This window comes from Theropithecus gelada, chromosome 5 (assembly GCF_003255815.1).
Source record: "Theropithecus gelada isolate Dixy chromosome 5, Tgel_1.0, whole genome shotgun sequence".
Lineage (NCBI taxonomy): Eukaryota > Metazoa > Chordata > Mammalia > Primates > Cercopithecidae > Theropithecus > Theropithecus gelada.
The window spans coordinates 5,181,222-5,197,108 of NC_037672.1; the positions used below are offsets into that span (position 1 = coordinate 5,181,222).

Sequence of the window (15,887 nt, forward strand, 5' to 3'; positions counted from 1 at the left end):
TCTGCGGTCAAGTTGGGGAAGCCTCCCTCTCATCCCAACCCACGGGCATTCACTGAGCCCCTCCTGTGTGCAGCCCTGGCTGGGCCCGAAGGGTTGCAGAGCTGCTGAAAGTACAGCCCCTTTAAGGTTCCCCTTGTCCCCTCAGGTGCTGTGTGGGAGCTGGGCCGAGCCACGGCCTTGAGGGCTCACAGCACACAGTGGGTCCTCAGGGGACAATCAGGATGGGACAGGCCCACCCCATCTCCCTACAACAGCTGCTGTGGCAGTAATAGGGGCAGGGCTGGTGAGGATGCCCGGTGGCCTATATTCAGGTTCCTAAACCTCCTCCTAGGCCCATCTGAGCACTTCCTTGTGAAATCCAGCTTCAGCAATGCACCCTGCTAAGGCAGTTTGGCAAGCACCGCCCACCCTCGATATCCAATCACCCTCCCTATCCGACAGGCTTCCTTATCCCCTGCTGCCCCCCAGGTGATGCCAAATCCTCTGATGCCTGCTGTTTCCTCTTAGTCAGTTTCCACCCACTGACCTTGGCTCTGAACTCCCATTTGTCCACGCTGAATTCAAGTTGAGCCCAGTCTCTCCTTTGAGAGGGTCCCTGTACCCACCGTGATGGCCCTGAGTAAAGTCTTCCACCCCGCGCTTTAACAAGTGCCATTAAGTCATTTCTTCATCAGGGCCACCCACCCCCCAGCAGTTCCAGGCCCCCACACTCTGAAATCCCAGGCTTCCCCACCACACCGCCAGCAGCACAGCCTGATTGGAATTACAGAGGGGGCACTGATGGCCTTTATACTCAGCTTAGTGTCCATATTACACATTTGCTGTAGAAACAGTTGTGTGTCTCGATTACAGGGTGGCCTCGCCCCAGACCCCACTCCACACCCAGACCCCACTGTCGTGTATGGCACAGGCCTGTGTTACCTTCCTAAGATCTGAACATCCTGAACCCCAAGCACACTGAACTCCATGGGCTGGGGTAGAGCCTGTGGCCCCACACTCCCCGGGTGTGGCTGAGGACCCTCAGCCCAGGTAGCTCCATGACCAAGATGGGTCTAGAAAAGCCCACAGGAGGCCTGGATATCTAAAGGTGCTGGGGATCCCCGGAAGACTTATTGGAGGCGGGGAGGCGCCCTGCGGCCTTGCAGGCCTTGGACTTTGGCGGGCAGGATGGGCCTGCACTTGCAGTGTGCACCCCACCTGCCTGATCCCAGCCTCATCCCGGCCCACCTGCAGGTTGGAGAGGTCCCAGGAGCTGTAGTCCTCCTCGCCACACTGCCTGGAGAATGAGGGCCGGAAGTCCACCTTGACCAGCTCCCAGTCGGAGCGGAAGCTGATGTGGCCAAAGACCCTGTGGTGGGAACAGGGGGGAAGGGAGAGAAAACCACCTTCATTAGGCCTCGTCTACTGTGCAAATCATGTCCCCTCTGGACTCTGTTCCTGCCTGTACCATGAGCACAGAGACCCCTCTCCTGCCCTTGCTGGGGATCAGAGCGAGGCTGCCCCGGGCACTGAGCCTGGCCCTGCACAAGTACTCCGTGGGCTTTGGCGCGAATATTCCCACAACTACCACATGTGATCTATGACTTGTCAGCTGCACTGCCTGAGTCGCTGCGGTTGACCTACCATGGCCCATGTTGATGGACAGGGAAGGAGGTCCAGGTCCACAGCAGGGTTGGGAGCCCTTCCACAGCCCCCACACTGGTCCTTGCATTATGTTTTGTGGAATGATCTGTGGTCAGGTGGCTGCATCTGAGGCTGTCTGGCTTCTCCCTGGTTTTCCCCCAGCCTGACCGTGTGAGAGTTCCGTGCTGCAGAAACCCAGCTTTCCATCACTGGGCCACAGGGCGTTTGCTCCCTAGTACAGGTGGCGACTCAGAGAAATAACGAGTCAGCAGGCCCAGCTCAGAGCCCACAGGATGAGCAAGGTTGGCCCGTTACAGCCTAGGTGGGTGGGGGAAGTGGCGGAAGAGAGAATAGGGAGGCTGGCCACTTAGGGCACACCCATGTGTGCTGGAAGCTATGCATGCACAGCCTGGTAGGTCAGGTCCACCTGTGTTTTACAGAATAGAAAGCCGAGGCACAGGGAGGTTGAGTAACTTGCCCAAGGTCACACAGCTTGTTTGTGCTGTTCCTTCTCCCTCCTTGCAGTCAGCAGTCATTGCTGTGTGCCCATCACTCAGAATGGCACTCAGATGCCCCACTTTCTCCCTCTCTGAGAGGGCTGCTGCCTGAGTGCCTTCCACTCCATCCCTCAGTACCACACACTTAGGCTCCAAAGACCACCTAGAAGGTGGGCCCAGCCTGCTCTTCCCTGGGCCTTCTCCAGTCCAGCTTGTGGTGCTCTGGCCATGTTACCAGAGGCCAAGCATCTGGGTGGGGGAGGTGATGCACGCTGCTCCAGTCTGGTCCCTGTCTGAGCACCCCCAACTGGGGCTGGATACTTGGGGGTGGCCCATCATGAGCTGAAAGGACAATCCTATTCTAGGGCGGTGTTGAGAAAGGTTTTGTAGGGTATTTCTGAGGACATGACAGCTGGGTCTGAGTGTCTGAGGCTGATATCTGAAGATTCGGCTCCACGGGGCACCTCTGAGCCAGGCGAGCCTGCGGCGGTCCATGCTTGAATTACATCTGTGACCTCACGTTTGCCTCCACTCTCCGGAACAGTCCCAAGAGGCAGACACTATTGTCTTTGTTTGATGAAACCCTAAGCCTCTGCAGGCTGAGCATGGGGCCTCCCTCTGTCTGCCTGGACCTTCCCCCAGGGACCCTGCCTCCCTGTGCTCCCATAAGGCCCGCTCATTGAGTGAGCAGCCAGGCCGGTTCCATCCCGCATTCCTGCCACGTTGCTGCCAGGCCTTCATTCCAGCCGGGCCCCTGGTTCTGGGCTCACAATCCCATCTGCTTTCTTCTCTGCGCATGGGGGTCAGGAGCCCCAGGCCGTTCTTTCTCAGAGGAGTGGGGAAATGGGGCTTGAGGTCTCGGCCTGAGACCCCTCCTAGCTGCTAGTGGCAACACCCACCAAGGACAGGGGAAGGTCCCCAGGTACAGCTGTGACTCTGCCGCGTCTGCCCGCTTCTGCAGGCGCTGTTTCCAACAGAGGAATCTTGTGGGCCTGCATGGTGGCCCCGGCTGTGAGAGGTCTTGGCTCCAGGGCACCTGTGATTGGGATGAGGGTCTCACTTGCCGTCTGTCTCCTGATGGATGCCACTTGGACGGCCTCAACACTGGAGAGCTCCAACTCAACACACTGGGATCTTCCTTCAGCATCGCTGTCCAGACTATGCCTGGTGCACTGTTCTTTTCAACAGCATCTGAGGGTCTTCTCTCACTTAAGAAATGCCTTTTTAGGGGAAACTTCTGGATCCCTGAGAGCATCCTCACTCTCTCCTGTGACCTGTGGTATCATGAAAGGCACGGCAGCAGCAGCCACTGGTGTATATGGAGCACCCACTGCAGGCCAGGCCCAGGTGCGACCTTGTATTCCCCCATTTCCTCCTTGCCAAAGCCCCCTTTCACAGACAAGGAAACTGAGGCTGAGGCAAGGGACTTGCCTAGGGCAGCACAGCTTCAGGCCACCTCCTGGAGGGGCCGGCGTTGGAACCCGGCCTGGCAGCTCCGGAGCTGTGAGGCCCTGCACAGAAACATGGCACTGGGGCTCCGTTGGTCGCAGAGACCCCCGGGAGGCCTCAGTCTCCCCGCTGTTCTGAGCTGGGGCAGAGCAGAGAGGCTGGTTTGGTTGATTAATTAACCCCCTCCATGTCCCTGAAGCCCTGCCTTTTATGAAACCTAAACCCTCAGCTGATACTACGAGAAATAGCTGCCATCTAGTTAATTCCGGGTCTTAGGAAAGACGTGCCGAAGGGGCCTAGATATTACTTTGCGGGTAATGAGGAAAAATGGGCCATGCTGTGAGGGTGGAGCCATGCAGCCGGGGAGCCCCCACTCCACCTCTCGCCCAAGCCCAGGACCTGGGGACCCCTCCCTGCTCTGAGGCTGCACTGTGGGGAAAGGGAGGTAGATGAAAGTGACTGGTGCCAGGAAAGTGTCCCAAAAAGTGCCTCTGGCTAGGTTAGAGGTGTCCTTTGGGCAGATTTAGACAAAACAGTTATCCGGGAAGGACAGGGTGGCCGAAAGCTGAGCCTGTGGCTGTGGGACACTCCAGCAGGGCGGCTCCCGCACAGACCCCTGCAGCGGGACTTTGATTCTGACCTGCCGGCGTGCTCCCTCTCCTGCAGTTTCAATTATTTGTATGCCACTGGGATTGGGCAGCTGTCTGAAGATGGCAGCACTGTGAACCAGGGGGGCTGGAGGAACTGTTCTGATGCTTTAAAAATAACTTAAAAGGTTATGGCACCTGGCTGTGAATTCTGCCATTATCCTTCTGGGATAAAATGCCCCACCTGTGGCGGTGGGGGATGAAGGCTGGGTCATCTCTGGGGCCTAACCAATGCTCATGACAGCTGGGGTGAAGGGCTTGGTACCCTGCAGAGATAGGCTCGTTCAAGGCTCCCGGATGGACAGCGCTCCTATCTCTCGGCCGCGCAAGCTGAGGCCTGGAGAAGGTGCTTAACCTCTGTGTAAGGAGTAAGGGCCGCCCTCACCCCTGCACTGCTGCCCCCCCACTGCTCTGTGGGTTCTGGCCACATGCACACAAAGTGTCCAAACCACAAACAGAGTGCAGGCAGCATGAATGGTGGCCGGACTCCCTTCCTCCCTCGCTCCTCCTCCCCATAAAGGCCACAGGAGGTCCTGCAGCTGTAGGAAAAGGTAGGACCATCCTGTTCTGTCCCAGACCGTGGCCTCCAGGGGGATGAAGGTGGGCAAAAGTCATGAAGGATTCTATGCGTCCAGGGCCCGGCCGGAGCAGGAATTAACTGTGCAGGGAAAGCTGCACACATCCGGACCCTGAGAGAATAGGAAGGGTCATTATCCCCACCCAATTTTTACAGGACAGGCTCCCAGGGTCCCCACCCTCCCACCACTCCCTCAGGGATGAATTCTTTGAGACATGTTGGCACCTCCAAAAATGGAATAAATCAGTCTGTCTAGATTTCTTATGAGAATGGCCTGAGTTCATGTATGAAAACAGCCCGTAGCACGCAGTGGGGCGCTTGCTAAAGTTGCATTGCAGCCCCTGTCGCAGGAGGCCATATTGGTAAAGACGGAGGGAGGACTTGGGGCAGAGGGTCCAGGAAGGGGAGGACGCCCCCTAGACTGTGGGAGGGGAAGGGGCTCACTGTTCTTCCGGGGTGCTGAAGGACAAGACCAGCCAGGAGCGCCATCGCATGCCATTGAAAACACACGAATGCACGATCAAAGGTCGGCCGGCCGGTGGGACCCACCTGCGGCGGGTACTGGATATTCAGGGAGACCCATGAAGGGGACCCTCGCCTTCTTGGGAATAATGCTCCACTTCGCCCAGGACCCCAGGTGGGAAGCAGAGCTGTCCAAGCATCCCCTCAATCCCACCACAGTGCACGGCCTGGGAAGGCCAGCCGGGATCTCTGTCTGCTGGGGAGCGGGCGGAAGCCGGGCCTCTATACTAGAATCAGAGTCTAAGCAGGTGATTTCTTGCTCATCACCCAGGAAGCGAGAAGGCCCCAAGCATCACTGGTGAGCATCAGTTGAGGGCTCATTTGCGGCGACCTCATGGGGTTTAAGTCCCCACGTTACAGACAAGGAAGCCAAGGCCTCTGGAAGGGAAGTATCATTTCCCAGGCACAGATGTTCTGCTTCCCCGAATCCTCCTGACACCTCCTCAAGCCGACTCATTTCCCTATTTCAGGGCTGCAGAAACTGAGGTGCAGCGTGTGCGGTCCATTGTCCAGGGACACCGGCCTGGAGAGAAGCATCCTGATTTGGCACATAGTAGGTGTTCGATAAATGCATGTTGGATGAAGGCAGAGCAGAGGAGCATCCTTGAAGGGGGTCCCATCTCTGCTCTGCCTGGAGGGGACAGGCTGCTGCCCACAGAGCTGCCCAGCAGAGCCTGAGTTGGACTAGGCCACAGTTGTTTCCTCCTGCAGCAAGGGCCAAGGTACCGCTCCTCTCCGAGCCTCAGTTTAATTGTTAAGCAGCAGAGTTGGGTGAGGGTGGGTGGGTGTGATGGGTGGTGGGCAGGAAGAAAGCAGCAGGGGTCAGTGGTGGTGTCTTCCAAGGCTGTGCTCCCAGTCCCAGCCACAGCAGCCAGGGGAGCTCAGGGGCGGCGTCTGCCCAAACTCCCTGACAAACGAGGGGACATGCTGGCCCTACAGAGTCAAACCTCAACCCTGCCCGGGCAGAGCCCAGCCTCATCCCTGCCCAGGCAGAGCCCAGCCTCATCCCTGTCCAGGAGGAGCTTAGCTTCATCCATGTCCAGGCAGAGCCCAGCCTCATCCCTGTCCAGGAGGAGCTCAGCCTCATCCCTGTCCAGGCAGAACACAGCCTCATCCCTGCCCGGGCGGAGCCCAGCCTCATCCCTGTCCGGGCTGAGGCCAGCCTGGGCGGGGTGGGCAGCATCGTCCCAGCTGGGCATTTCTTTCCAAAACCAGGCCTGCTCCCCACAGCCTGGAGCCGTCCTCCCGTGGCCTCCTGGGAGCTGTGCTTGCCGGGGAGGGTGGGGCACACGGAGGGAGATAGAGGCTGGGGTCAGGCACTCTTGGGGGCCTATCCGTGTGGGCCCCTCTGGGGCATTCAGGGGCCAGTGGAAGAGCCAGTCAGGGTCGAGGGCGTGAAGGGCCATTGCCAGCTGGAAGGGAAAACTCAGGGTGTGAACTGGTGAATGAGTCAGGCCAGCACTTTCTGCTGAAGCCAGCCAGAGTCAGTCCCAGACCATAGATCCACACCTGCCACAGAGCACATGCCTACTCCAGCCAAGTGGGCAAGGGTGAGGGGCACAGTGCCTGGCTCTTCTGTGGGAAATGGGTAGGGCGGGGCCTGCTGGCTCTAGAAGGGACAGAGCAGAGGACAAGGTGTACAAAGTCCAGGTGTCCAATCTCCCTGTGCCTGGGCCTCGAGGTGGAGGAGCTGTGGCCTGTCGCGGCAGCTTCGTGGGGCTACTGTGGCAAATTACCATGAACTCTGCTGGCTTCAGTCATCACTCACGTGCTCTCCCACACTGAAGCATTGTGCATGTGCTCTCTTAGCGCGCTGGAGGCCAGAAGACTGAAATCCAGGGGTTGGCAGGGCTGAGCTCCCTCCAGAGGCTCTAGAGGACGAGGCCGCCTGCCCCTTCCAGCTCCTGGGGGCCCCGGGTGTTCCTGGGCTTGCAGCTGCACGGCTCTACTCCATGCCTCCTCCCTCCCCAGCCTCCTCCCCACAGGCCTCCTCCCCCCCCAGGCCTCCTCCCTCCCCAGCCTCCTCCCCCGGGCCTGTGTCTCTGTGTCCTCTTATAAGGACAGTCATTGGATCAGGGTCTGCCCTGCTCCCTGGCCTCATCTTGGCATGATTACACTGACAATGACCCTATTTCCAAATAAGGTCCCATCCATGGTTCCGGGGAAACATGAATTTGGGACACACTATCCAGATATCTTAGGCATCGCCATGAGAGGTGGGCAGAGGGCGCGGGGGCCTCGCTGTGCGCGGCGCGGGGTCGCAGGAGCCGTTAGACACGCAGGCCTCGCCCAACCCGTGAATTAGCTGGGCTGTCACAGGGGCCCATGTTCGAAGGCGCCCAGAGAGGCCTTCACTTCACTGGTTTCTGGGGATGGCCTTGTCCCCCACTGTGGCTGCAGCGGTGCAGTCAAACCCTGCATGTCCCCGCTGTCCCCGCTCTCCTCCGCATCTCTGCTCCTGGGCCAGGGAGGCTCTGAACGACAGAGGCTCCTGAGGCCCCTTTGCCCCTCATGGTGCCTTGTTTGGCCCAAGCTGGGGCTGAGCAGAAGGAAGCCGGGCAGGGCCAGTGCTGCAGCCTCAGCCCCCCGAATGGGTGACAAGCGGTTCACAGCCAGCTCTGCCCTATGATGACCTGTCTGGGTGTCAGGCCCTAAGCCCTAAGACCTTCATGCCATATGGCTGAGAAAGGTGCCAGTAGATAGTAATACTCATGATATCATCACCGGTTCGAGAGGTGCCATGGCCGTGGTGGAGCCGGCCTGGAGCCTGGGTCCTGCCCTCACCAGGCAGGGGACCTGGGGCAGGTGGCAGATGTCCCTGATTCCCAGGTGGCTGCAGAGGTGAAGGACACAGCGGGCCCAGGGAGGCCCAGCATGGCCTACCTGGGGGAGGGCTTTGCCCCGCCGCCCAGCGATTGCTCCCCGGTCCCGGCACTCACGTCATGACCAGCGTCTCGTCCCCCGGCTCGCTTAGCAGTCCGTCCACAAACACCGAGGTGCTGGTGAAGTTGTGCGTGCTCCAGGTGAGGCCCTCGTCCACACTGAACCTGCCGGGAGAAGATCGTCAGCGTCTCCAGGGTGGGCTGGAAAGCTACGTGTGTCTGGGACTCTGCCCCGCGGGTCCTGCTGCAGGGCTGGGTGCTGCACCAGCCGCCTTGCCAGCACAGGTGGCATCACATCTGCTTATGTCACATCTGCTTATCCACATCGTGCTGCAAGTCCTGGGGGCATTTTCTGGGGACCACACAGACACTTTGCATCCCCTGAATGGCCCCGCCCATGGCCTGAGCCTGGCCTAGGGGTTGCCAGGCCCGTGGCAGGGCTGGTGTTGTAGTGCCACCATCTGGCAGTTGAGTAAGCTCTTTTTCAGACTACAGTGATACTGGCTTCCTGGCAGCTGCTCCGGCTGTGCCTTCTGGGTCCCGAGTTCCTGCCTGCCCTCCCTTCCCCATGAGGGCCTTCAGCTGCCAACCCTCTCACCTGGGCACATGCTGGCTTCCTTGTCTGGGTTACCTGGTGCCAATCCCTGCACTTTACTAATTCCTCACCTCCTCAGGGAAGACCCTCCGTGCTCCCCAGGCTGGGATGGGGCCTCCCTCTGTGCCTGTCTCCCGAGGGCAGGACAAAGTCCATCTCGATGACCATTCCGGAAGGGTTTTTGAGGTGTGCCCCAGCCCTGGTCTTTAGGATTTAGTGCTGTTGCCCTGTGATCTTGTGTCCCCGAGGGGAGGACATTCTGGGAAAGAGTCTGAGAGGGTTCCCAGGTGGAAAGAAAGAGCCCCGGCCGCCCCACAGCCTGCCCGTCCCACAGCCTGCCCGCGCCACAGCCTGCCCGCGCCACAGCCTGCCCGTCCCACAGCCTGCCCGCCCTACAGCCTGCCCACCCAGCCCCGGGGCTAGCAGATGCCATTACTTGAGGATCTTCAAGGGGATGGAGGTGTCTTTGATGGCCACGATCACGCCGCCGTGGTCCAGGTACAGGATGTGATGCTCTTCCTCAAACACCTGCAGGGGAGAGTGGTGTGGCTGAGGGCAGGGCTCTGAGAAGGTTGGAGGTCATTCCAGGCTGAGTGGCTCCTGGGAGGCGGGTCGTGAATGTGTAGCTGGGGGACCCTGGCAGAGGCCAGGGCCAGTCTGAGGGTTCCCTGCACGTCCCGGGCCATCCCCAAGCTTTCTCAGCCCACGAAGACTCAGCGCACCCTGGATGATTGAATGGCGGACAGCAACTTCTACCCTATCAACCTGAACAAGGAAACTGCAAATGAGCACGGCATGCAGCCCTCTCTATGTGAAAACCCAGGCACAAAGAGTGCAAGCAACATGAAGATGACAAAGAAACAGAAAAACATTTACGATACACAGCCTCAGTCAAAGCAAACCCCAATTTGATATGAAGACTCAGCTCAAGTGCCATTTCCTCCAGGAAGCCCTCCCTGATGCCAGGCTGAGTGGGGAGTGGCCTCTGGGCTCCAAACCCCTGACCTAATACTTACTGTGCTAATCTGTCATTGTCTTTTCCAGCCAAAGCTCCTCAAAGACAGGGCCGCTGTGAGCCTTCTGTACCCCACAGAGCTCAGCTCAGACCTTGGTGCCCAGGGAGTGTGTGTGGAATGAATAAGTGAACAAGTGAATGAATGACCGACCACCAGATCCCCAAGGGACAAAAGGCTGAGTGGCCTGGACAGGGCTCACCCGGGAGGGGATACCGGAGGTGGCCTTGCTTGTTGGCAGACAGCCTCAGGGTGGGGTCCCATTGTATACATGAGGACGCTGAGGCTCTGAGGGGTGGAGGGTACGCCAAGCCCTCACAGCTGGAAGGTGGCAGAGTAGGGGATGGCTCCAAAGTCACAGCAGGACACATGGGGCCTGCCCTGAATCTCCAGTGAACATGCACGTGTGGGCGGCCAGTACCTGTCTCAACATGCCCAGCAAGGGCACTGCCATCTCTGCCACATTGCTCTTGCCCCATACCGCCCCTCCTTGAAGGAGGTCCCCTTCGCCCTCCCACCCTCACCCATCTGTCTCCCAGGCCTGTGGCCCACAGCAGGACACAGGGAAGCCCAGGAGGGGACAGAGGACAGCCATCCCAGGCAGCCCCCACTAGGACCAGCACGCTCATCCATCTCAGTGTGCTCAGGGTCTCGGCAAGCCCTTGGGGACTATGGACATGTCCACCTGAGCCAGGCTCCTGGGCCCCCCAGGAAGGTGCAGCTGTGCAGAGCTTCCAGGGACACGCATGCAGCAACTTCGTGCCGTGTGGGGCGGGATAAGTAAGGAGGCTTGGCTGACCCCTTCCTAGCAGGTGCGGAGCCTAACAGGGCCGCGCATGCACTGTCCCCTGGGGGGCTGAGCTGGGGACACCCTAGGTTCCAGGGGGACATTCAAGGGCAGCTGGGGAACAATCACGGGGACACTGGAAAGAGAAGCATCTGCCTCCATCTTTGCTCTGCCCCTCCATGTGGAGTCTCCCTTGGAGTTTGAACGCTGGGTTTTCCAGGAGCCAGCAGAAGGCCCTGGGGAGGACACGGACTGAGGCCCCACATCACAGGAACATGAACTCCAGTAGACCTGGGTGGGGGCCGGCAGACTACACCCTTGGCCCTGGTGTCCACCAGGTGTCCTGACCCCCATGCTCCTCAATCCCACCAGAACTTTCCAATGCTTCCGTGACCCTAGAGTCAAGCCCAAATCCTACCATGGCCTCAGGGCCCCGAAGGAGGGGCCCCTGCCCACGTTGTTTCCTTTCCCTGAACACACCCAGGCCCTCGGCACATGCCATTACCCTCCCTGCAAAGCCCTTCCCCAGGCGTTTCCTCCTGGTTATCACAATCTGCTGGCATTTCCCACCACTCCTAGGAATTCTCCAGGAAGCACTTTTGCCTTGGATAAAGAAGAGAGGCTCCTTACGAAAAATGATGGAGGGCGAGCAGCTGTGTCTCAAAACCTGCCCTTGCTCTTCCCGTCTCCCTCCCTCCCTCTTCTCTCCCCTCCCTTCCTCCCTCCCTCCTCTCTCTTGTTTTTTTCTCTCTCCCTTCCCCCTTCTCTCCCTCTTCCCCTCTCCCTCCCCTCCTCCTTTCTCCTTCCTGTTTAGAGTTGGGGTCTGTCAGGTGAGGCCAAATGACACAGAAGGGTGGCGCCTCCAGGACCTCCCTGGTGGGGGTGCTGCTGCCCGTCAGGGACTTGCAGGATCCAGGCAGCCACCTTGCGCCCGTGAGGCGTCCTGCACACAGGATCTCACTGAAGAGCAGCCAGGCTCACAGGTTATTTGCCCACTTTCCAGAGACACTGAGGCTCAGAGACACAGTGACTTGCCTGAGGCCACACAGCTGGTGACTGCCAGACACCAACCCCTGCCCCTTCCACGGGGACTTCCTCTGTGGGCATCTTGCCTCCACACAGGTGGGTACACACTCTCGTGGGTGGTGGGGTCGCAGGCTGGAGTGGGGACTCAGAGTTAACCTGGGGGCTCCCCAGATGTCCCCCGACACTCTGTGCTCCCTCTGGGGTTCACAGCCCTGTCTGCCCGAGGGCAGAGCGGGGCAGGGGAGTTGCCATGCCCGGATCCTCTGTCCTGACGCTAGCTCAGGAAAGTGCTTGGAGAAGCACATTGCCTATGGCTACATTCATAGAAATTGTTTCCTGCACAAGAGTTGACAGCCTGTAGGTTTTACGGTGTCACAGGCACAGATTTTAGGGGACTAGGAAGAAGAACTTTCCACAATTCTCCTCCCCATTGATCTACCCATCCGACAGACCCATTGGTCTGGGTCCTCTCTGTTGGGGGTGCCAGCATAGATGCAGGCCTGGCCTCTAGGGATTCATAGCCTAGGGAGAGACCCCCAAGGAAGCAGACCGTCCCCACACAGTGACAGTGACTTGCCCACGGGGTACCAGCAACTAGAGAGGGGGCCCTGTCATCTTCACCCTTCAGGCCCTGCCACAGGACGAGGGGCTCAGCCATTGTTTTGTGGACAAATGACATCTTGTTTTAAGGAGAGTCCAGAGTTGAATCAGTGGGTAGCCCAGGGAGGGGTTCACAGGGCAAGTGGAGCTTGGGGAAACCTTCAGAGGCACAAGGGCATCACAGGCGGGAAACAGAGGGGCAAAGGCCTGGAGGTCAGGAGGGCAGCTGTGTCCAGGGAGCAGGAAGCATGTGGCTGGGGCGGGAGCCCTGGGGGCACATGGACAGGCCCCAGGACAGATGGGCAGCTTGGAGGCCGGTGTGACACCCAAGGCTTGATCGGGGAGTGACAAGAGCACATTCCCTTTCAGAAGATTCCTTGGTTGCTGGGGGAGACGGACCAGAGGGGCAGGGGCTCGTTAGAGGCTCCCACAATGATTTAGGAGGAAAATGAATCCCCAAGCAACGGGCTCCCCTCCAGGAAGGAGGAAAATCCGAGGAGAAGCGAGGCTCCCTCACTAGGACAGCAGTGGAGGTGGCGGAGGCAGGTGGCGGAGACCACGCTGGGTCCTGTGAGGCTGGAGGAGAGGGGCCTCGTGGATGAGCGCACCCGCCATGCCTGAGCATGATTCCCCACCCTTCGAAGGTGTGGCTGCAGCCCCCTTCCCTGGCTCCACCGGGAGCCTAATCGGCTGCTTTGGGGGTCCCCTGAGGGAGATGGGGCTGCTGAACAGCAGGGCGTGGTGCAGTGAGAGGACAGTGGGCTTCTCAGAGCCTGACAGTCCTGGAGTGCAGTTTCCCTTGGGTACCGAGCTGGCCCCCTGAGCTGGTGCACGCCAGGGCTCTGCACTGGGACACCTGGATGCCTGCCCAGCCACCCTCCTCTCCAAGCGTGGGCAGGTAGGTGTTGCTGCATCCACCCCCAGGGAGGCGAACAGAGTGCCTCCTGGCCATCCTGGGAATGACATCTGCTCTCATTAGCTTGGGGCTCTGGGAAAAGGTGGCTCCAGGGTTTTCCAGACTCCACCAGCAGGCTGCAGGGTCTTCAGACGTCCATCGCTGTGGTTTCCTGCGCCCTGAGCAAGCAGCAGGGCCGGATGGGGAGAGCAGAGTCCCTGTCTCCACTTCACCCTTTCCCTGCCTCCCCCACACACTGGGTTTCAGCCAGGGGCTCTGTAACATTTTCTGGCTTTAGACAAAACATCCTAGGAAACTCATGTTTTTGAAAGGTGATGTCGATTAAACCAGATGCACTCTGGCATTCCACATTCGTATTCTGAGTTCTCTCTCAGATGCATCTCACTGCATCCCTGACAACCTGGGCACGAGAGGAAGCCATGGAGACCGCCCTGGGCTCACCACCCTGCCCTCTCTGCCTCTGTCCCACTCTGCCCCTGCCTGGGCATTCTTCCTCCCCAGCCCACCCTAATAAACTAAAAAAAAAATACCCACAGGAGCATCCCTCCCTCCCCTGCCACATGCATGCACAGGCCTGCCCCCTTGGGCTCCTGTCCCCCACCACCAGCCAGGTGAGTCCCTCTCCTTCCCTGCACCCCGCCGTCCTTCGGGAGGCACCAAGCACAGACCTGGCCAGGCCTCAGCTCAGCACTTTCCTAGATGCTCTCCCATTTAATTCTGATATTCCCAAGTTTGAAATCTAAGCAAATTGCTCAGCAAAAGTGACGGCTACGACTATCTTGCAATCCGTTTCTATGAAATTAGAAAACCTTCTATTTCACCCTGTCTATTGAATCTCATACGGGGGAACCTTCTCTAACAAATAGACAGACGTGACCTTTAAGAAGCTTCAGACATGTTTCACTAGTTTTAGTGAAATAGAAATATTAAAATACAATAAATCGCCTTTGCCCTTTTGAAAATTCCATGTTTCTTGCATATTTTTAAAAAACGTCAAGGCCTTCAACCCGGGCTGCAGGTGAAGCCTGCACTTTGGGATTACCACACGTGCCCAGAGCACTGCTGTGTGGGAGGGGGGCCGTGGCTGGGGTACTCGGGCATGTAAAACACTGACCTCAAACAGAACGTCTTGTCTGGAAGGAGAGAGTCACATGTAAGTTTGATTGATTTCCCCAGTATGTAAAGCAGACACTGCCACTCCATGAGGTTGGCAGGCCAACTTCAACCAGAAAGACCATGTTCCGCCTCCCAGAAAGAAACAACCAGTGTACAATGAGGCAGGGCCCCCTCCTGGGGTGGGGAGCTCAGGCTTGGATCCTAGAGCTGCCTGGACCACACAGGACACGTGGCACCGGCTGACATCCCTCCCTCAGCCTCGCTGTCTCTACACTCTGAGGGCCACCAGCACCATCGCCTCTAGTCTGCGAATCTGAGGTCTGCGCAGAGCTGCACAGAGCACAGAAGGACCCTGCCCAGGCCGTCCTGTGCTGGTGGGAGTGGCTGCGTCCTGCGTAGTGTGCACTTCCTCTCCACTCCTCACTTCCTTTCTCTTCTCGGGACCTGGGATAGCCTCCAGACACCCCAACCCAGACTCATGATGACCCCCACAACCTGTTCCTCCCCCCGTATTCTCTTCCACTGCTGTGTCCACAGCCCCCGCCAGGAACCTGGAGTCCCCCGTACTCCCCTCCTGGCCTCTCTCTGGGCTCCCGAAAGAGCCCAAGTCAAGCCTCAGAAGCGCCATGTGGCTTCCTGGCCGGGACTTCCTCCCTGTTCTGTTCCCTGGCATTTATCCCCATTTCTCAGATGTTCGCAGTGACATGTCCAAATGTGCGGAGATGTTTCTCGCATCTGTCACTCCCCATCAGTGACCATGGGAAGAGCAGCTGGGTGGTCCGAGCCATCTGCCTGGACTTGCTTTTCAAATGCAGCAGATGCACATCTGCTAACGTGAGCCCTGGCTCCAGCCACTTGGGCTGCAAGATGGGAGACATGGCTCAGAGCTTCTCCCACGGAGCCTCTGGAATGGATGGGATGACAGAAGTGTCTACGGAGGGTCCCAGCTGGACGGGGTGGGGGTGCCGGGCACCTCCCGGCCAGCTTACCTGCCGCCAGGTGTGACCGCAGTCTGACGTGATGTACATTTCTTCTTTATATTCCACCAGCTGCGAGCCCAGGTTACCTGGTCCAAAAGAAAAGGGGCAGCGCCACCCTTAGGATTGTCCAGCTTTTCCCTCTTTAACAAGTTTGAGCCTGGAAAAATCCTCAAGCAACAGTGGCCTGTACCCTGGGTCTCCATCTCCCACACAGACCTGCTGTGGCTGCTGGGCTGGGGCCCTGGGTCTGGTTCTCTGCAGTGAAGGGTCAGCCCTGCCCAAAGATAGCCACATGAGGGGACTCCAGCAGGGGCCCAGGGCAGGCAGAGCTCGGGCACCTCAGAGAATCCACTGGTGTGGTCCACAAATAAGAAGCATGGAGTGTGGTTAGGGACGGGTTGGAGAGGACGTGGGCCGGGTGGGCCAATGTGGGCTCACGGGCAGCCCCTGTGGGGCTTGAAAGCAGGGCAGGACATGGCTGAGTTTGTGTTTAGAGACAGCTCCTAGGGACTGGGTGCAGGGGAGCCAGAGGCAGGAGAGAAGGCAGGTGGGCACACAGCAGGGTCTCACTAGCTGCTGGGTGGATATTTGGGAGGAAGGTGAGGTGGGCACCAAACCAACTGGGGGCACAGAATGTGGTTTGGGTTTACTGGAGCC

The 15,887-nt window shown here is 58.8% G+C and overlaps 1 protein-coding gene across 4 annotated transcripts in view; it reads right to left on the reverse strand.

The window, feature by feature from the left end:
- The window catches only part of SORCS2 (sortilin related VPS10 domain containing receptor 2), a 545,837-nt gene that overhangs the window by 29,362 nt on the left and 500,588 nt on the right, over positions 1-15,887 (reverse strand). For all 4 annotated transcript variants that reach the window (XM_025386534.1, XM_025386535.1, XM_025386533.1 and 1 more), the window contains exons 12-15: positions 15,240-15,316; positions 9,229-9,320; positions 8,255-8,362; positions 1,228-1,348 (exon numbers count right to left, since the gene is read on the reverse strand). In XM_025386534.1, the coding sequence (XP_025242319.1) occupies positions 1,228-1,348; positions 8,255-8,362; positions 9,229-9,320; positions 15,240-15,316 (398 nt within the window). The remainder of the gene's footprint in view (positions 1-1,227; positions 1,349-8,254; positions 8,363-9,228; positions 9,321-15,239; positions 15,317-15,887) is intronic.